At 35.2% G+C, this 22,505-nt stretch overlaps 1 protein-coding gene across 3 annotated transcripts; it reads left to right on the forward strand.

Moving 5' to 3' along the window:
* The first annotated feature begins 10,614 nt into the window (after positions 1-10,614).
* Positions 10,615-17,379, forward strand: LOC110690289 (syntaxin-61-like). 3 transcript variants are annotated; one of them, XM_021867111.1, is made up of 8 exons: positions 10,615-10,768; positions 10,928-11,030; positions 11,377-11,490; positions 12,880-12,993; positions 15,235-15,413; positions 16,610-16,700; positions 16,838-16,903; positions 17,014-17,379. In XM_021867111.1, the coding sequence occupies exons 2-8, from the start codon at positions 10,977-10,979 to the stop codon at positions 17,122-17,124; spliced, it is 729 nt and encodes a 242-aa protein (XP_021722803.1). In that variant the 5' UTR covers positions 10,615-10,768; positions 10,928-10,976; the 3' UTR covers positions 17,125-17,379. The 3 variants fall into 3 exon arrangements, with proteins under 3 accessions (XP_021722803.1, XP_021722804.1, XP_021722805.1); XM_021867112.1 differs by having other exon boundaries at positions 10,943-11,030; XM_021867113.1 differs by lacking the exons at positions 10,615-10,768; positions 10,928-11,030 and having other exon boundaries at positions 11,405-11,490; positions 12,876-12,993.
* Positions 17,380-22,505: the final 5,126 nt, after the last annotated feature.

A 22,505-nucleotide genomic window follows, 5' to 3' on the forward strand; every position in this document is an offset into this window, starting at 1 on the left:
ACTTGACTTTACGGTTTTTTTTTAAAAAAGGAGAAAATAAAAAATGGATGCATATTTTTGCCAAAAATAATGTACATATTTATTTTTAGGGAACTAAGTATAGTTTTTAAATTGGAGGATTAATATCTGACTTACCCCCCTAAAAAAATGACGAAAAAAACGCTCATGCAAGACTCCCTTAGACATGGTCAAAGTGTGTGTATTGGTGTATACGTTGAGTGTAAGTGACATGTTTGGACTCTTGTTTAAGACCATGGGACTTAGTGCCTAAACTTGATTAATGACTCAACCAAGTACTATTGACAGCGGAAACAACCGAATTAATTAGCAAACTGGTTAATTAGACACTAGGTGATGACTCGACCAATAATCCGAACTGTCGACAAAACGACAAGACTGGCGTTGCACTGTGTAGTGTAGCGCCAGACGACAGAGTTGTCGCCAGGCGCCACACTCCACAGAGTGGAGCTACAGTCCAGACTTTGGCGCCAATGCTAGAGCTTCAATCTGGGACTGTTTTCGGTGTTATTAATCAACAGGGGTATGCCTAAAGTCGTACTAGGTCAATTCTGATTAAAATATTAAACTGTATTTACTCAAATAAATTAATTAATTAGGCAAAGTTCTTTAAGTCATTAATTTATTTAATCTCAACACAAGTCAAACAAACGGTTAAGAAAACATATATATGCATAACAAATAATGCACAACTAGTCAAGTAGGCACAATATGATGCAATGAGTTTGCAACCTAACCATGGCTCTAGTTCTCTAAAGTTCGGGAGATGGTTTAGTCAATAAAGGTTCCACGGTTAATTGTCCGGATGCACCGCGTGGAAGCCTAACCGTGAAGGGTTGGCGCGAGTGGATGGGACACCGCGAGTTTTAGAAAAAACTCGCTTCCATGGTTTGGTGAATTCAACAATCTCGGATGTACCCTTTGTTGCTCAGAGCGTTGAATCAGGTAGATGGAGCATGAATTCCCAGAGGGTTATGTCCATATGTAGAACACATATGGGTTTCAGAAAAGTGAGAAAAAATTCAATCAGGAAGTAGGATCGAGCAAACAATATGAAAAACTAGTCGAAATTAGAACGCATATCTCTGGCTCGGTATTGGAAGAATTTGGCGCCAGCAAATAGAGCTTGGCGCCAAATTTTAGTTGTAGCGCCTGGCGCCAATGCTGGCGTCTGGCGCTACAGTTAAAAATATGGCGCCAATTCTCTGGTCGTTGACGCTAATTCCTACATGCCTCAACAGCTTTCTGTGCTCGATAAAATTTTCCAGTTTCGCGCAGTGTTATTTTGGTCCTAGTTGTGAAAGATATTTCTCAAATTTCCTACGTGTAAAATCCTATGTTTTTAACTCATTACAGATGGTCTTTCCAATGAGATATTTTTTATGCATATGACAATAATGTTAATCAAAATTACGCACATGAAATACTTAGAACGTTTTGAGTCTCATCCACTCATTCTAAATCATTGCCGAAACAAATTCAGGAATTAAAATAGAAATCCTCCCCAGTGGAGTCGCCAAAAAACTGTAGGGAATAATTTCAAGCATTAATCCTCTAGCTTGAACCCCACTGTGATCATACACTAAAGTACGGTGGCGTCCAAAAGGGAAGAAGATAGAGCAAAAGAGTCGCCAACAAGTTTTAGGAACTTGTAAACCGTTCACAGGGTGATGGTTACACCCCTTAACGATCCAAGAGATCGTCAACTCCATAAGGTCTTGAAACAAATAAGGGTTCGGGGATGAAGGTACAAATCCAACCTAAAAGAGATTGAACCTGCCCTAATAATAGGCCTCTACTTTATTCTGATCGTATTCATGTGCGCTTTTTGACTAACATACAATCAATAGGATTAACCCTAAACATGTTTATCTTTGTTGGTTGAATTTAATGCACAAATAAACCTATTATTGGCGATCACTTGAATTATAACCATATTAAACCTAACAAAATTATTAATTATCTTATTAAGCGTGATTACAAGTACAAATTCCCTTTAAACATGCATAAAAGGTGTGATCAAATAATAACAATATATAATCAAGCAACATAATGATCAAAATAATAAAATTATAATCATAAAAATCATAATAATAATCATAATCATAAATCATAAAGTATAATCATAATAATTATAATCAAGAATCGTGTAAAAGCATAACAATAGCAAGATCCTAGGCATGATACTAACAAGATCAATAACAAACCCTAGCATGTCACTAAGCAATAAAGATCAAATCTTTAACCCTAACATGATACTAACGATCATAAATATTAGGAAGAACATAGGAAGCATCATACTTTTAATCATACTTGATATTAAAGTTACCCTAGACATGATACTAGGAATCAAAATAACAATCTAAACATGATTTCTACATAATAACATCAATAAAAACCATTAAAGCACTTACTTGGATGCCTCGTACCTCTTTCTAATAACAAAATACACACGTTAGTAACTTCAAGGAAAATAATAATCAAAACAATTAAATTAAATAATGGAAAGAGAGATTTGGGACCAAACCCTCAAAAATTAAACCTTTCACGTCTAGGGCGAAGGCAACTTCGAATATGGCTAGATGTATCTAGATCTAATGAATGCGGAATTTTGTATTTGAGAAAAGCTAGTTTAGAAAAGAAAGAGAGAGAAAGAGTAATCAAGAAAATCTTGATAAGAGTTGGTAGATTGATAGAGGAATGAAAATTGGTTATAGGTGAATGAAAACGGAGTTTTTACGACGTTATTTATAAAGAAAATCAGCCAAACTGATAAAAAAATCAAAACAGAGTCTGGCGCACGTAAAACTGAACTAGCGCCAACGCTGGCCATTGGCGCCAGGGGCCAAAACTAGCACCAGGCGCCAAGCGTAGTGCCAGGCGCTACAGCTGGCGTTCGGCGCTGATTCAGAAAATCACGCGTTTTCTTAAAATCAGATAAAATTTGCCGTACAGGAGGATAAAATCGTATTTTCCTCAAAAATACTCTTTGATTTTAATTAAAACTCTGAAAAGTCAACAAAAGTCAATTTATCAATACTAATTGAATTAGGAATGAAAAGAACCTTCTAGAAGAATCTAGAAGACTAAAACCATTCCTAATTGCATTAGGAATGATAAATCTATATTAGGCCCTCCTCTAGATCATTGGGCCGCATATAAGACTCAAAATGGGTCCAGTTTAGTAAATTGGCCATAACTTCCTCAATATTCATCGGAATTGGGCTTATAATATATCGTTGGAAAGCTTTTGTCAAGCCCCATCCAACTACACTACAATTGGATCCATATAATGGACCAATCAAACTGGATTAGCTATTTCTTAAAATAAGTTTTTAAAAACAGAGAGAAGAGAAAAGAAATTAAAACTATTCGCAACACTAAACTATCCACACTTTCACTTCATTCGATTATGATTCGACGTGAAAGGTACTCATCACCGGGTTTGGTTTTGGGGAGACACAAATGAGTGTCTACAGTGCGCCACATAGATTATAAAGTTTAGTTGTAGCCAGATAATACAAGATTATTTAAATCTTTTATAATTAAATAATTCGAATGCCACATAAGCAAAATTGGCAAATGAGATTTTTAAATTTAAATTAATTAAATATAAAATATTATCTTTAGATATTGAGAATTTTATCTAAATATGTAACTAATTTTAGCACATAAATTAAAATATATAGGATTATAAATTTAAATTGTAGCCAATTGCGTAAGATATTATTAATTTCTTCTATAATTAAATAATTCAAATGCCACGTAAGCAAAATTGACTAATGAAATTTTAATGTTTAAATTAATACAATTTAAAATATTAATTTGAGATTAGGAATTATATCCAATATTTTAAAATTAATATAGTAATACTAACAAATCGTGCATCGCACGGACTTCATCTAGTATTAATGATAATTTTATTATATTTATTGATCACCATATTGCATGTTAAAGGGAATATGTAATTGAAAATCACGCCTAATAAGATAATTTGGACAACCGGTTTAGGTTCCTTTTTAATCTTGTTATTAAATCAAGTGATCACAAATATTTTAGAATTATATGTTGCATTAATATTCAACCAATTTAGCCTAATAATAGTTTAGAGCAAATTGAATATTTTGTTTGTATGCCTTTGAGATCGCAGGAATCATTTTTCATTATAAGAATCGAGTAGAGGCCAATACGGGCGAATGTGATTCCATGACTCACTTTGTACCATCATCCCCTATCCTCCTTTCGTGGCTCCGAACCATATGGAGTTAGTAATCTCATGGATTATGAATGGGGTGTAACCTTCACGGGTCAATCGTTGTTGCCTTTCGTTGTCCCTTATCGTGGTTGCCTTTTATGATCCGTGGACGGTTTACAAGTTCCTTAAAAACTTGTTGGGGGCTCTCTACTTTTCTTTGTCCCTAATCGTTGTCCCTAATCGTAATGTCAATTCCCACTATCTATGAGTGCCAAGCATATTCACCACATGCTTTAATGTAGGCGCACTTCGAGTGACGCCTACAGCTGTGATCATACACTTAAGCATGGTGTAGTGTCGTCCAAAGGGAAGGAAGATAGAGTAAAAGAATTGCCAACAAGTTTTAGGAACTTGTAAACCGTTCACAGGGGGAAGGTTACACCCCTTAATGATCCAGGAGATCGTTAACTCCAATAGTTCTGGAATCATGACTGGAAGTTCAGGGATGAAGGTACAAATCCAACCTAAAAGAGATTGATCATGCCCTAAGAATAGGCCTCTACTTTATTCTTCTCGAATTCATGTGCGCTTTCTTACTAACATACAATCAATAGATTAACCCTAAACCTACTTAATGCACAAATAAATCTATTATTGGCGATCACTTGAATTATAATCATATTAACCTAAAAAGATTATTAATTATCTTATTAAGCGTGATTACAAGTACGAATTTCCTTTAAACATGCATAAAAGGCGTGATCAAGCAATAACTATAAATAATATAATATCAAGCAACAATATATAATAATAATAATCATCATCATTAAAATCTCATCAAAGCTTAATAATAATAGCAAGATCCTAGGCATGATAATAACAAGAATAATAACAAATCTTAGCATGTCACTAATATAGACCAAAGCTTTATCCCTAACATGGTACTAACATGATATTAAGAAAGAAATAGGAAGCATCATAATAATATCAGAAATATTAGTTAATCCTAAACATGATACTAGGAAGGAATAAAACATCCTAACAAGATACTAGGAATCAACAAAATAATCTAAGCATGATTTCTATATCAAAAGATCCATAATTAAATTACTTACTTGGATGCCTCGTATCTCTTTCTAATAACAAAATACACGGGTTTGTAACTTCAAGGAAAATAATAAACAATTAAATTAAATAATTAAAATAGAGATTTGGACCAAACCCTTGGAAATTATCAACCTTTTATGTCTAGGGTGAAGACAACTTCGAACTTGGCTAGGTGTCTAAGACTCGTGAATGTGGAATTTTGTAACAGGGAAAGGTTTATAAAGAGGGAGAAAGAATAAGCTTCTAGCTTAAGATAGAGAGAGAATTCTAGATTATTGATGATTTTAAAACGGAGGCCAAGGACCCTATTTATAGAAAAATAGTCCGAAAATCGAAAGAAAAGAGATCGAGTTCCATTGGGAATAAAAGATCTCCTGTCACGACGACATGAGCCAGCGCCAGACGACAGAAACCAGCGCCAGGCGACAGGCTTGTCGTCTTGCTATGAGTCGGGAAATAAATGCACTATGCACGTGGAAAATATGACTTGATTTGAGTCAGAAAACTAATGAATGTGGAATTTTGTGAGAGGTAAGGTTTAGAAAAAGAATAGAGAGAGAAAGCTTCTAGATTTTAGAGACAGAATAGAGAGAGATGATGGTTGTCAATGAATGAAAAATGGGGAGATACAACCCCTATTTATAGAAAAAATAGTTTGGAATCAAATTAAGTCATATTCGGAATAAAATACCTCCTGTCGCCAATGACAAGAGTAGCGCCAGACAACAGGACAAGGCCAGGCGACAGCATTGTCGTCTCGCGCTAAGTCAAAATTAAAACGCGCTTTGTACGCGAAATCATCTTCTTAATACGATTAAGCAGCTAATTCCGCGTTAAGAAGACTCAAATCATATTCGTGCCAAATCACATATTTTATTAAAATAAAACTATTTAAAATATAATTATCAATCCTAATCTTATTATAATTAAAAAGAACCTTCTAGATATTTCTAGAAGATTAAAATTAATCCTAACAAATTTAGGATTAATAATTAATAGGCCCTCCTCTAAATCGTTGGGCCACATGTAAAATCATTTTGGGCCAAATCTAATTTAATCCATAACTTCCTCTTTATTTATCAGAATTGGGCTTATAATATATTGTTAGAAATCTCTTTTCGATCCCAATCCAACTACACTATTATTGGACACTTATCATGGACCAAACCAAATTGGGATGGCTATTTTCATAAATAGAGTGACAGAAGAAACATTTTTGAAAACAGAATGAGAGATATTTTAATAAAAACATCCACATCACTAGACTTTCCACACTTTCACTTTTTTCAATAATCAAATGACGTGAAAGGTATTCATTACTGGGTTTGGTTTTAGGGAGACACATTTGGGTCTACAATGACGAATAATCCATTTATCGAATTTGCCAAGAAGAGAGAAAATTTCTATAACAATATGATCAATTTGCCATGGTGTTGACTAGATGCCTTTAATAGAGTTAATCACTAAAAGATTATCACCTTCAATTATAATATTTTTGATCTCATGCTCAAGAGCTAGAAGAATACCGTTATGAAGAGCCATGACCTATGTTATAAAAACCTTGGTGGTGCCGAGGTTGAAAGAACGAGCTGCTAAAACTATCTCACTGTTGTCTCTGATGAGGAACCCTGATGATGCTGACTTGTTGAGTACTAAACCATCGAAACTGAGTTTGTAGAAATTTGTTAGCGGCGCCTCCCAGGAAACCATGATAGGGTTTGTTGGAGAATGAGAAGGAGTAGGTGAGGATCTTCGAACAGGAGATCCTGATGAAGAAAAGGTATCGGTAAGAATTTTGTAGTGCCACTCATTGAACGTAAATTGTGCTCGGTGGTAAATTCTAGAGTTATCAATGGGTTCTTGGAGGAAACTTATAGAATTACACTCTTTCCAAATACTCCAAATAAGGATGATAAATTTCCTAATAGTATGATATGGAGATCCATTGAAATATCATAAAAGTACTGTGAGCTATGAGTTACGTTGATTGTCGTAGAACGTAAACTATCCCTTTAAATGGGGAAGAAGCTCACTGTTGATTGGCTGCATTTTATGGTATGTTAATACTCCTTAACAGCAAGTATTGGAAGAAATAGATTGGGGGTTATTATTATTTCAAGGGTAATTTGGTCGTTTGAGTTTAATAAAGTTTTTTATCTTTTGTGCATTTAGGATATTTTGTACTGCATTTAGTATTTGTGTTTTTTTTAAGGGAAATTATCATTTATACACCCCAGGTTTGAGCTTTAATGAATGATACACCTGCTTAAGATTTAATTATCACTAGCACACTTATATTTTCAACAAATTATTTACTGTAAGCATTCCTTTAATGAAACATTAGTCTTATAGGTTGATGATGTGCAATTTTGACCAATTTTAACTCCCTCTTTTTTTCCACCTTAATTTTCCTCCTATATTTAAAGTAACCCACCCATTTACCTTTGTCATTATATAAACGGAGAAGAAAAAGAAGATCGAAGTTGCATAAATCAGAGCAAATGAGGGGACTTCGTTTATAATGACAGAGGTGGGTGGGTTACTTTACATAAGAAGATGGAAATTAAGGAGGGAGTTAAAATTGGTCAAAATTGTAGTCATAACTAATTAGTTGAAAGTACAGGTTTACCACTCATAGTTAAAACTTAAGTAGGTGTATCATTGATAAAAGCCCAAACCTGGGGTGTACATAAAGCTGTCAATTTGGGTAAACGGGTCGGGTTTAGGTTGGGTCAATTCGGGTTAATTCCATAACCTATGCGGGTAGGGTTCGGGTTGGGTTATGCTTGATTCGGATCACGTCGGGTCATACATCTTATCGGGTTTTGGTCGGGTTAATAACAAGTCAGGTTACATTCTGGTCGAGTGAACAATAGGTCGGGTTTAATTCGAGTTTCACGGGTTAAAACGGGTTAGGGTAATTCTCGGGTTCGAACAATAGGTCGGGTTTAATTCGAGTTTCACGGGTTAAAACAGGTTAGGGTAATTCTCGGGTTTGAGTCGGGTTCGGTTCAAGTCAATAATTTGCAGGTTAGAATCATGTCAGGTCATTTTTGGGTTTGAGTTGGGTTCGGCTCAAGTCAATAATTTGAGGGTTATAGTCAGGTCGGGTCATTTCCAAGTCGGATCATTCTCGGGTTCAAGTCGGGTCATTTCCAAGTCGGTAATTTGCGAGTTATAATCAGGTTGGGTCATTTCCAAGTCGGATCATTCTCGGGTTCAAGTCGGGTTATGTTCAAGTCAATAATTTGCGGGTTACAATTAGGTCGGGTCATTTCCAAGTCGGGTCATATTCGAGTTCAACTAACTAACTATAAATAGATAATTATCATTTTTATCAAGCTAATTATTTCCTTTGACTATAATAAATATAACAACAGACTAGGGAAACTATATCTTATAATTTAGGAAGATAATTATCTCTTTTGACCATACAACAAATATATACTATATTTAACTCTTAAATTTGGGGATGATGCTCCTTTCTTTAGCTGGCCTAGACCGACTTAGTCTCCCTAGACAAAATGCTTGGATCAACAATAATAAGGTGGTTTAAATTGAAGGAAAAATTGCCCAGAATAATCCGACCTTTGGGCAGTCCGCTAAAAATAATCCCACCTTTCGATTATTTTTAAATAATCCGACCTTTAATGCCAATCCGTTGTAAATGGTCCCAACCGGTTACCTAACTTGTTATAACAAGTTAGATGACACGTGTCGGCCTATAATTGGCTAAAAAAAGCAAAAAAAAAAGTTTAATTTTTTTTAGAGAAAAAAGTTCTAAAAAATTAATTATTGAAAAACATCAACACCTCCGCCCATCCCCACCGGCCAATCTGCCTGACACCCCACCGCCGCGGATCCGACCGCCGGTGCCCCTTCCCCAGCGTAGGTGCCCCCTTCTCCTAGCGTCGTTGCCCCCTTCCCCGTAGCCCCCTTCCCCTCCCTCGAACCACCAACCCTCTTCCCCTAACGCCGTTGCCCCCTTCCCCTCCTTCGAACCATCAACCCCCTTCCCTCTCCCATGAAATCCTACTTAAATCAACCCCAACGTCGATGTCGTCCCCCCTCTTCCCCAATCCTGATACCGATTTCCTTCCCCTTTCCTCGCCTCTAATTCTTCCTCCCTCACCTTCCCCGCCTAGATTTCGGGTGTGAATTGTAGAGCGAACAAACCCACAATAGCGACGAGGTTATGGTGGTTGGGGCTGCAAATCGGTTGCGGTGGTTGGGGCTGCAATCCGGCGACAGTGGCTGGCTCTATAATTCGCCGGTGGCTGGGCTGGAATTTGGCGGTGGTTGGGGCTGCAATACGCTGGTGGCTGGGCAGAGTTTTTTTTTTAATTCAATTTTTAATTTAAAATTTTAGACAAATCATAGAGTGACACGTGTAGTTTAAACCAAAAAATAAAAAAAATTACCTATTTAACAGGTTACCGGTCACTTGGGACCATTTGAAGCGGATTGACATTAAAGGTCGGATTATTTAAAAATAATCGAAAGGTGGGATTATTTTTCGCGGACGGCCCAAAGGTCGGATTATTCTGGAAAATTTTTCCTAAATTGAATTTAAGGTGATTTGAAATCGGGTCAAGAACAATTTGGGTTGAATTTAGCTTGGGTCGATAACAAGTTGTGTTGCTTTCGGGTCGGGTAAATAACAGATCGGGTTGAATTTTTGGGTCGGGTTAGTAATAGGTCAGGTAAAATTCAGGTTGGGTCAATAACAAGTCGAGTTGAATTTGGGTTGGGTCAATAACAAGTCGGGTTGATTTCGGGTCAGGTTGAATTTCGAGTCGAGTTAGTAACTTGCCGGGTTATGAATGGGTCAGGTTGAATTTAGGTCGGTTAATAACAAGTCGGGATAAATTCGGGTTTTGACGGGTTATAACGGGTTTGGGTCAATTTCGGTTCAAGTCGGGTTCGCTTCAAGTCAATAATTTACAGGTTACATTCGGGTCGAGTTATCTCCAGGTCGGTTCATGTTCGGGTTCGGATCTCACATACTCGGGTCAACTCGTGTCTAGGGTTGGTTTCAGGTCGGGTCATGTTGGGTTTGGGTCACCATTTTTTTCGGGTTCAGATGGGTCGATTAATAATCGGGTTCGGGTCGGGTTAGCTTTTGACAGCTCCCTAGATGTACAAATGATAATATCCCTTTTTTAATATTACATCCGTTAAATATAATGTGCAATTTTAGAGTATTATTTATGAGATATAAAATATTTCAAAGTTGTATATGACGTTTAATGGATATGGCAAGTAATTGTTTACAAAACAATTGATTTGATGGGTGGTTGTTAACAAAATTTCTTACGAGTATTGATTTCGAAACTTCCCAAAAACTTGCTAGATTCCTCTTTAAGGATCGAATCAATCTCTCTCCCAGACAAGCACCACACCAGACCTTTCGAACTCCGAAAGAAGAAGTGAACCCAAAATTTTCAGGTTCCTCCTCAAATTACATCTATCAATCGTTTTACTTCAATCTCAATTTTTTAATTTCTCTTTTGCATTGATATTGACATTGTCACACCTAATTGAATTCTGATCGAGTTAATTTTTATGTTTCATAACCTAATCAAATTCCTTTTGATTTCAATCTAGCTTGTCAATTTTCAGCTTGCAATTGGAATCTATACCACTTGATTTCTTCATGTCCTCCGCTCAAGATCCATTTTACATTGTAAAAGAGGAGATCCAAGATTCCGTGAGTTTACTGCTTCAACTGATCATAAATTTATAAATTTAATGTATTTTCTTTGCTATAAATGATTCAATTATGCGCATTGTTTGTATTTGATTATTTGTTGTCACATTGATTTTTCGGTTTTGATATACTAGTTCCGTTAACTATTATTTGCAACAAATGAATATTTTATATCTCACAAATAATACCCCTTTGTTGCAAATAATAGTTAACTGATTTAGTATATGACTAAATCATGCATTGATTAGTGTTATTTAGGTTTTGATTAGTGTAAATGTTTGTTAATTTCCGCGTATTTGAATCCGGATAATCCTCTGATAATTTAGGAATTTTCGTGTTATGTTAGATTGATAAGCTATTGTTGAGCTTTCGTCAATGGGAGCATGCTGTTTATGGTTCCAGAGAGCAAGTGCGCCTCACCGAGGAGCTTCGTACTGGTTGTGAGAGTATTGAGTGGCAGGTAATTTGATGAATACTTTTGCTCCTTTTGAAGATTCTTGTGATTATGATATTAATTTGGATTTGTTATTTGTTTATTAGGTTGGTAGAATTGAGCTCCTTATTTATGTAGATGTGCTATGTTTCGGCGATAGTTTTTGAATTCGGATTAGTTTGTGCAGTAGTTAATGAGAACTATCTGTTAACTAGTGCATATATAACCTTCATCCTGTTCTTCAACTTCCATTAAAAGCACCAAATTATTATGAAAGAGCTCCCTATTTTTGTTTCAGCTAAATTACTACGGATATATCTACATAGGATGATCAGATATATCCAATATTTTATCAAAAAATTTGTCAAAATTCTAAAAGCCTAAATGCTTCACGGTTTCCACTGCCAATTGCTAAGTCAGGTTGTTCCAATCTGCAGTGGAATTGCTAATGAAAAATCTGAAACAATATAATAAACCCCTAAAACGCTGCACCTTACAAAACTGGACACTCACTAGAGACCCCTTTACGACAAGCAGGATAATGAATACAATCTCATGTTGTGTATATGGTTCAAGAGATGTAATGTCAAATCAACACTTTCCTTGCAAAATTGAGCTCAGTTTGGTTAAACATATTTTGTTTAAAATTCTGAACTTTTTTTTTAAAAAATGTACTTATATTGTCTAAAATTGTCTTGTATGTTTAACTTATTTAGTTTGTTTTAAGATAATTTTTTTTGGTTCAATTGTTATAAGGTGTTTTGCTTGCAAAGGACTTATTTTGTCAGAAACTGAAAATGTCTCATCTAGGTGTGATGTATGAAATTGCTGAAAAAAAAACCTTTTTTATTTTTTATTTTTATTTATTTTTATTTTTATTTTAGTACTTGTTTTAATTTATTTCCAACTTTTCTGAAATTATATTGTATGAAGTATGGAATTAGTCAAAATAAGGAAATTGGATGAAACAAACATATAGTGGAATCATGAAATAGAATTAAATTGGAAAAATAGGAGGTTCTTAGGTGGATATATAGTTCAAGTCTTCTTGTCCATGTTTGCTTATGAAAAAGTAAAAACTCTATTATTTGCGTAATCATTTTCATTTTTTAAAGGTTCTAATGGTGGAGAGGTTTTACATTCATATTTTTCTTATCCCTGTTAACCCCCATTGTCATAAGCTGTTAAGAATTGAGCAGGGTCATTCTTGAATCACTCTTCACTGTACTTGTACATTTATTTTATGTGATTTGCTATTGTTTCCCTGCCTACTTCTCTCCTGTATCTCTTGCCTTAATTTGTTAACTTTATTTATTTTTTAATGTCTGATTGGGCATTTTTTTGTTCCCTGTCTTGATCCCCCTTAAATAGCTATGTACTATTGTACTGGACTAAAAGGTTATTTTTGATAGGAAGGTTGATGAGCTGGACAAAGCAGTTTCTGTGGCTGCGAAAGATCCTGCTCACTATGGTATTGATCAGGGTGAGTTGGAAAAACGTCGCAGATGGACCAGAACAGCACGTGATCAGGTACTGTTTAGCTTATAACAAAATTGTATGTAATCCGTATTGCTATGTTAATCTGTATTGCTATATTAACTGCATTTGGCTGCTATAAAATCTTTTTTGGCTTTTCTGTTTTGTTTCATTCTCTCTCTATATTCCCCCCCTTCTATTCAGGCACTTTCTTGGTGGCTATAACTGGTATATTCATGCTGAAGTCTAGAAATATTTTGTAAATCTGGATATGAATTTGCTGCTTGACAAACAAAGGAATATCAGCAAGATTCATGTTCAAAATTTGATGTCAATCTGTTTGAAAAAGTTAAACACTTTTTAATATGCATTGAATTCCAGATCATATGAATGAATGAAAAGTGTTAAAAGAAAAAAAGGATTTTGAAATGATTGCTCTGAGTATACTAATTCAAGTGTTTATGTTGTTGCGTGATGACTATTAATGGGGACTTTCCAGATAGTAAGGAACTTTAAAAAGGCTTGTTCAGTCGGTTCATCTAAATTTTTTTGAAAAGTAGTGATATTGTGAAATACTGAAATTGAATTTATAATCTATTTAAAGAGATTATTGGGCTCTGTGAACTTCTTTTCTGAATCTTTGAATTCTTTGTAATTCCCTTTGTCCTTGAAATAGTAAATTCCTTATGTACTTCAGGACATATTCCCAATTAGCTAATACCTCCTGTATAATCTTTTACAGGATACTAAACAATTAATTATGGTGGTAGTCAGCCTCTCACTCTGTTAGAAAAAGAGAATTTAGTTATTGGGAATTGATTAAGTTACAAAAACATCAACTGCTTCCGGAAGTTATTGATTGTGACTCAAATATTTGTACAGCTGGAAAAAAATGTACAGCACCTGATGAAATTGTTTTTATTCAAAGGTTAATATACTATTCTCTCCCATAAAGAATTGCTCTTCAAAAACTTCAACTGCTTCCGGAAGTTATTGATTGTGACTCAAATATTTGTACAGCTGGAATAAAAAATGTACAGCGCCTGATGAAATTGTTTTTATTTCTATCCTTACATTGGTTCATTTTTTCTAAAGCAATTCTTATGAAATTATAGTGAACTTCTTATTTCTCTCCTTACATTGGTTCATTTTTTATTTTTCTTTATTTTCAAAATAGCGTTCTAAGGCTTTGTTGTTGGTGTTTAATAGTGTTAAATTCCAATTATAGCCCTTAGAGCACTCACCACAGTGAGCAAAAATATGCTCATGAGCATTTTGATAAGCAAAAAGCATAAAATACTTCATCCAATCAATGAGCATAAATTAAAATGTCATACTATGAGAAAAATTTTAGATGAATAGTACTAGTGGGCCAAGGTTGGAATTCATTAATCAAAAGATTATTAAATATAAATATGGTGATGTGCAAGAGAGAGAAATAATGTTTGTGGGGTATTGAAAAATGTAGGAGAGAATATGATGAGCAAAATTATTTTGATCATTGGTGGGATAAAATATGACCAGCAAAAATGCTCATGAGGAAAACAAGATTGGAGGAGAGAGAAAGTGGTTAGAGAGAGAATGAGGAAACAAAAAAAATGATCATTGTTGTGAATGCTCTTATATGGCTGGTTCATTACGTATTCTTCTTTAAATAAAGCAAGAGGGGGCAATGCGTGTTTATTTGAATCTGAGCTGAATAATAAACATCAAGTTTATAGGACATTTGCTTTTCAATATCATGGGGTAAAGCTAGAAGGAAAAATTTGCTGCTTTTGATGAGAGGGGCTGTGCAGTTGTGCGTTGATTTGATCTCACACCACCCCAACTAACAGCTGCAAGGAGTTGTCTTTAGAAGCTTTTAGGGTGATGTTCTATGGTGGTTTCAAAACTGTAAGGAGATGTCTAAATGGTATCATTGATGATGTTATGCTATTGCTAGCTACTGAACTGCAGTTAGATTTACCCTTTTACTCATTCATAATGTACTATGGAAATTTTAATGCATTTAGGAGGCATCAAATTATTTATTATTGCAAGGTTTAGATATTAACGATATTGGGTGGTCGATAAGTGTCTTTTTCTTGGGGTTAAAATGAGCTAGAATTCCTTTGTTATAGCTTCCATTGACACTTTGACATTATCTGATAAAGCATTATTGTAATTTACATGTGCTTGGGTATGCTTAAGTTCTGAATCTTCTGATGAACAATCTGCACAATTTGTATATTGTGTCTCTTTTGGAGGATATAGGCAACTTGTTTGACTGACTAAAGCCATTGGGATGTTTGTTAGGTGGGCTCTGTGAAAAAAAAAGTATCATCTGGAAAGGAGCTGAGCTACCATGATTCTCACCTGGAACTGATGAGGCTTCCAGTGGAACACCCACATCAGACAGAAAGGTCCAACCATTACGGGCACCACAATGATGACTACATATCATCAGAATCCGATAGACAGATGCTTCTGATAAAGTAACACCTTCATTTCCTTGAGAATCATTATATTTTTCACCTGTCATTACTTGTTTGTATTCTTTAGCAATGTGGCTGTGAATTGTTTGATTTCTCTTTCATTATGTATGGCATTTGTGTTTCTGTATCTGGCCTGTAAGTTTATCTGTTTTGGTCAGTGTTCACTTCTGTTATATTGGTTTAATTTGAGAAGCTGATGTGCTTACCAATTATGGACACCCATTGGGAAACTGAGCTTTTAATTTATATGCTCTGGCAGGTTGTACTAAATAATTCTTCCTCCGTTTTTATTTAATTGCAACAACTGGAGTTCACACATCCCAACACACTGCTTTTACCTTAAAATCTTTAATTATCTACGTGTAAAAACTATAGAAAAGTAGATATTATGAAATTATCATCGAAACAAATCTAACCAGACCCAATTGTCCATTTTTCTTTGCTTAAAAATCACAAAGATTACTACATCATAGGGTGTGAATACTGTTGTTCACTTAAGTTATTAGTTGGGATCAAGCTTAGACAACACATATGTTCATTTTGGGCTAGTAGAAAACTTTTTTAATTGTGGCGACGTATGCCAGACGTTACTAGTATCCCGGTGCTAGGTATCATGTGTATGCCACAAACGACTTATTAAATAAAATTCTAACATGTTTCAAATAAAAAAAAAATAATAATAATAAAAAATAAAAAATAAAAATAAATCTAACACTGGGAATGGGGAAGGGATAGGTATCATGTTTAAAGCTCGTTGCAAGTAAAAGAAAACAGAGGAAGTACTACACAATACATAGGTGTTTTAGTATACAGTACTATACATTTTTATTTTACAATACGTGTTGTGGCTAGTAATCTGATTTCACACTTTTATTTACATCACTCATATGCTGCACAAATTGTCTTGTTCACTTGATGTTTGAATCCATCTGACTTGTATTTGGACACCAATTGAAGCTCAATTCCTACTTGCTATTATGGATCTCCCAGCTTGTACTCTCTTTCTGGTTAAGGGGAGAGGGAGTTATAGTCAGTGATTCTTCTTGTTTATTTATTTATTAATAGTTTTACTTTTTATTTCGTCACTTTTTTTTCATGTCTAAATTAAGTAGAATCAAAATGTGGCCACAATTGTTTTTGTGTTGTCTTAATCATTTAGTCATATTGAGGCCCATATTGACCTTTGTTTTATGTAGACAACAGGATGAGGAGCTTGATGAACTGAGTGCCAGTGTTCAGAGAATTGGAAGTGTTGGGCTTTCTATTCATGATGAATTACTTGCTCAGGTTAGTATACTTCGTAGTGTGAATTTGGAATGAATCAGTGTTGTTCAGAGTTGTCTTCGTGACTTACAGCGAGCCTCATGCTCTGAGTTTGATTGTGCAAACTCTTAGTCATAGTATTGCTTTTTCTCTTGCTGCAGGAAAAGATAATTGATGATTTGGGTGTTGAAATGGATAGCACCTCAAACCGGTTGGATTTCCTTCAGGTATTCTCTTTAGATATGTATGTAAATTTTTAGTATATACTGTATTAGGTAGTCAAAATTGACACCTATAAATCCATCTGTGCTTCCTAATTCCTTGATTTCCCCCGCAGAAAAAGGTCGCAATTGTTATGAAAAAAGCAGGAGCCAAAGGCCAGTTAATGATGATATTGTTCTTGGTTGTTCTGTTTATAGTACTATTCATTCTCGTTTTCTTTACTTAAAGATAGGAATAACGACTGTGATTTCGCACAGAAGCTGTTTGGAAATTCTACTGGAAAATAGAAGAGAAAAAGACTGATATTTATTTAGTGTAATATTTGGTCAATCTGTCTTGTAGATTATTTTATCATGAAAGATTTATTTTATAGCTTTAATATGATTAATCAAAAACTGTTGTGTGCCTCAAGCATACGGTAATTATGATGTACAAATGCGCTATTGGGTTCACTTATAACAAGTTTCGGTCTGATTTCTAACCTGTTTTGGTTATATTTCAATATTTGTGGATTTTGAAGTGATTTTTAAGGGCTAATATAAAAGGGTCATGTGGTTATTTCTGTAGATTAGAACTGATTTTTTTAAAAAAATTTATAAATAGAAAAGAAGTGATTTTTAAGGAGTAGGAATTTTTGTATAGTTAGCAAATTTATCAATAAAAAAATAGATATCTTTATTTTGTATCTAATTGACATTTGATATGACGAGTATTTTTTTTTTTTGATATTTTTATCTATATAATTGTTTACAATGGTAAGAAAAAAAAGAAAATATTAGGAAGCCTTTCTCAGGGGAATTTTTAATACATTGGAAGAAAGGAGGAGAAATAGAGAAGAATTATTTACAAGGCACAATATCCATAGTTTTATACTATCACTTACTAAATGACCAATTGTAGACACCCATTTGTGTCTCCCCAAAACCAAACCCAGTGATGAGTACTTTTCGCGTCAAATCATAATCGAATGAAGTGAAAGTGTGGAAAGTTTAGTGTTGCGGAAAGTTTTAATTTCTTTTCTCTTCTCTCTGTTTTTGAAAACCTATTTAAAAAAAAACAGTTCATCCAGTTTGGTTGGTCCATGATATGAGTCCAATAATAGTGTAGTTGGATGGGGCTTGAAAAGAGTTTTCCAACGATATATTATAAGCCCAATTTCGATGAATATTGAGGAAGTTATGACCAAATTACTAAAGTGGGCCTGGTTTGAGCCTTATGTGCGGCCCAATGATCTAGAGGAGGGCCTAATATGGATTTATCATTCTTAATGCAATTAGGAATGGTTTTAGTTTTCTAGATTCTTCTAGAAGGTTCTTTTCATTCCTAATTCAATTAGCATTGATAAATTGACTTTTGTTGACTTTTTAGAGTTTTAATCAGAATCAAAGAACGTTTTTGAGGAAAATACGATTTTATCCTCCTCTACGACAATTTCTATCTGATTTTAAGAAAACGCGTCAAAAACGGGATTAGCGCCTAACACCAGACATTAGCGCCTGACGCTAGCATTGGCGCCTGGCGCTAATGTTGGCGTCTGGCGGCAACGGCCGGCGTTGGCGCTAACATTATTTTATTTGCGTCAGAAATTTGTTTCGATATTTTATCTTTTTTGGCTGATTTTCTCTATAAATAACGTGCTAAAAACTCCGTTTTCAATCACCTACATCCGTCAATTCTCATCAATTCTTATTCTCACCAATTCTCTCTTTCACCAACTCTCATCAAGAAATTCTTGATTACTCTCTCTCTCTCTCTTTTTTAAAACTAGCCTTCTCTCAAATATAAAAATTCCGCATTCATTAGATTTAGAAACACCTAGCCATATTCTAAGTTGCCTTCGCCCTAGACGTGAAAGGTTTTAATTTATGAGGGTTTGGTCCCAAATCTCTATTTCAATTATTTAATTTAATTGTTTGATTTTATTATTTTCCTTGAAGTTACTAACGTGTGTATTTTTTTATTAGAAAGAGGTACGAGGCATCCAAGTAAGTACTTTAATGGTTTTTATTGATGTTATGATATAGAGTTCATGCTTAGATTGTTATTATGATTCCTAGTATCATGTCTAGGGTAACTTTAATATCAAGTATGATTAAAAGTATGATGCCTTTTATTTTCTTCCTAATATTTATGATCGTTAGTATCATGTTAGGGTTAAATATATGATTTTTATTGCTTAGTGACATGCTAGGGTTTGTTATTAATCTTGTTAGTATCATGCCTAGGATCTTGCTAATATTATTATGCTTTAACATGATTAATTTTATTATTATGATTATTTATAATTACTACCATGATTATTTTTATTATTATAATCGTTATAATTATTATTATTTTGATTATTTATTATGTTGCTTGATATTTATTTTTATTGTTTGATCACGCCTTTTATGCATGTTTAAAGGGAATTGGTACTTGTAATCACACTTATATAAGATAATTAATAATCTTGTTCAGGGTTAATTATGATTATAATTCAAGTGATCGCCAATAATAGATTTATTTGTGTGCATTAATATTGATTAGGGTTAATCCTATTGATTGCATGTTAGTCAGAAAGCGCACATGAATACGATCTGAACAAAGTAGAGGCCTATTATTAGGGCAGGTTCAATCTCTTTTAAGTTGGATTTGTACCTTCATCCCCGAACCCTATTTGGTTCAAGACCCTATTGGAGTTGACGATCTCTTGGATCGTTAAGTGGTGTAACCTTCACCTCGTGAACAGTTTACAAGTTCCTAAAAAAAACTTGTTGGCGACTCTTTTGCTCTATCTTCTTTCCCTTTGGACGCCACCGTACTTTAGTGTATGATCACAGTGGGGTTCAAGCTAGGGGTTAGCGCTTGAAATATTCCCTACACCAATATTTACTATTCAATTCGCTTCTTGATTTGCACCCCAAAAGACATAACGAGTACTCAAATTATCGAATTTGTTAAGAAGAGAACAAATGTCTTTGACAAAAAATTTGCCATGGTGTTAACCATACCCCTTTGATAGAGTTAATTAGTAAAAGATTATCACCTTTAATTACATAGTAGAATAGTTTTGATCCCATGCTTAAGATCTAGAGAATGTCTCTAAGAAGAGCCATGACCTTTGTTATAAAAACCTTGGTGGTGTTGAGTTGTTGAATACTGAACCATAAAAATTGAGTTTGAAGAAAATTGTTGGTGGCTCCTCCCAAGCAATTATGATAGAGTTTGTTGGAGAATGATATAGAGGTGTAGATGGGGATCTTTACTAAAGGTATCAATGATATAGAGGTGCCACTCATTGAACGTAAATTCCGCTCGGTGGTAAATTCTAGGATGTCAAAAGGTTGTTGCGGAAAATTATAGAGTTACGCTCTATCCAAATACACCAAATAAGTAGGAAACTATGTAAGCATAAAAGTGCTTTGTAAGCATAAAAGTGCTTCAATTTCCTAATCATATGTTTGTGTTTTGTAAGCATAAAAGTGCTTCAACTAAATCAGCGTAGGAAACTGTGTAATCCAACTAATTCTTAACTAAGGTATGGTTCCAAACATCTCTAAAATGTATGCACCAGAGAAAGATGTTCATTATTTCACTATGAACATTACATAGACCACAATCACTAGAAGAAATTATGTTTCTTTTGTGAAGGGTATCACGAACGTTAAAACTATTATGAAGAATTTTTTCACCAGAAAATTTGGAGCTTAGGAGGAATATCTAATTTTCATATCAAACGATGTTCCCATTTATCATCAAGATTGAGATTATGGGCAAGTTCATGTGGCGGATTTTACTGTAAAATTGCCAAACGAAGTGAGACCCCATACCGCCATATCTAGCATCGTGCTACAAGGAAACGGAATTCCTAATATTTGAGAAACAATATTGTCTGGGAGGAAGGAGCACAGCTTTTGTTTATCTCATGTTTGTTGTGGAGAATGAACTCTAACACTTTTGTGTTTGAGCCAGTCAACTTGATTTGCCTCTATATGAGGAGTTCAAGTAAGCTTTAATTGCTGACCCAATTATCAATCCAAAAGTATATTTCCATTCTATTTCCAATCTTATATCGAATTTCTTTTCTTAGAATTTCCCGTTGGGCAAAGATTTATCTCTAAATATGAGAAGCTAAATACTACTAATCAAATTTATTGACATACTCCAAAACAAGTGGAAGAAAATGAAATTATACTAGCAGCATCACAACACTTTGAAACTAGAATCATAATTGATTTAAGTATTTCTACCCCGCCACATGGCCCAATGAAAGCGCGACACGTGACACCTAAAAAAAAGGTCTCCAAATGGACCTCCCAGGGGCTGACACGTGTTAAGAAGATAAGCCCTTAGGAATTGGGAGGCCGTCAATTCCTGAGGTAGCCGCAAAACGGCGTAGCCAAAATCCTTTAGGTCATCAAACCCTAGGGTAGGGGCACACATTTCTAGGATCCTATAAATAGGGAGATTCTCCCAATAATTGGGGCACCTTACAATCGTTATATCATTTATTATTCTCGAAAATAGAGAAAACACCTAATCTCGGAATCCAAAAAGATATTTACTTTTCGCACGTTTTTACTTTGATCCCGTACTAACATAACCTTCGGAGGCGGACCTCCGAACATTTGGAGTTCTGTTGTTTTACAGATACAGACGACTTGGATCTAGTCTGTGAGGTGTGACTCTCCCAAAGGACACAAAAAACCCTAAAACACTTGGCGCCATTTGTGGGGAGAGTACCTTAAAGATGGTTTCACAAGAACTTGTACCGCCTCCAGAAACCAACCGGCCTTTGGTTGATGGAAGGTCTATATAGACCATAACACTGATAACAAATGTGAAGTTGAAACCTATGTGGCCCATGATGGGTCACTCATCTCTAAATGCATCCGTCCTAAGGATAAACTAGAACAGAACAATAACCAAGCGGGTACAAGCAAGCCCCCTTAATGACCATCTATTAAGACATAGACACGAGGATCTACCCTAGTCACCTGAGACGAGCTCGTGAAATCCTTGACGAGTTTCAAGGGTGAAATCAAGGACCTGATCACCAGAAAGATGACTGCTCCTTGGAAAGAGCAGTTGGCCAAAATACCAGCTCAATTTGAGAGAGCTATGTCAGTCAAAGACCGACATCCTACTCCCCACCCTGCAACCAAGGAGAAGGCTCGACCTTTGGTTGACCTTTCTTCTGTTTCCCCAAAACAACAAAGAGAAAAGCCATCCAACATGTTCAGCTGGACGACAGTAAGAAGACCATCTCTGATGCTCGAATTTAAATTGAGCAAAAGAAAAATCACCTGTTGTCCGAGTCGACCTCCACGTTGACTTCAAGAATTCATAATTCGTACATGGAACTCCATCATGCGGTCCTTCCGTCCATACGGGTCCCCATGTGATTAACTCGGCTTAGTATGCGACCCAGCCGTTATACCAGCCGCCTGCATTGCCTTACATTCAGCCTGCCTTCTTTGGAGGACAGGCGACATACAATTTGTAGCCTATGGACTGACAACTCCGGCTGCAAAACCTTGGAGAACAACCCTCTGCGTTCTCTAGGGAAATAACCGAGGCTGAAAAGCCGGCTAAGGTTAAAAACGTGTTGGTGGGCGCCCATGATGG

The sequence above is a fragment of the Chenopodium quinoa genome, unplaced genomic scaffold (assembly GCF_001683475.1).
Source record: "Chenopodium quinoa cultivar QQ74 unplaced genomic scaffold, ASM168347v1, whole genome shotgun sequence".
In the NCBI taxonomy this organism is placed as follows: domain Eukaryota; kingdom Viridiplantae; phylum Streptophyta; class Magnoliopsida; order Caryophyllales; family Amaranthaceae; genus Chenopodium; species Chenopodium quinoa.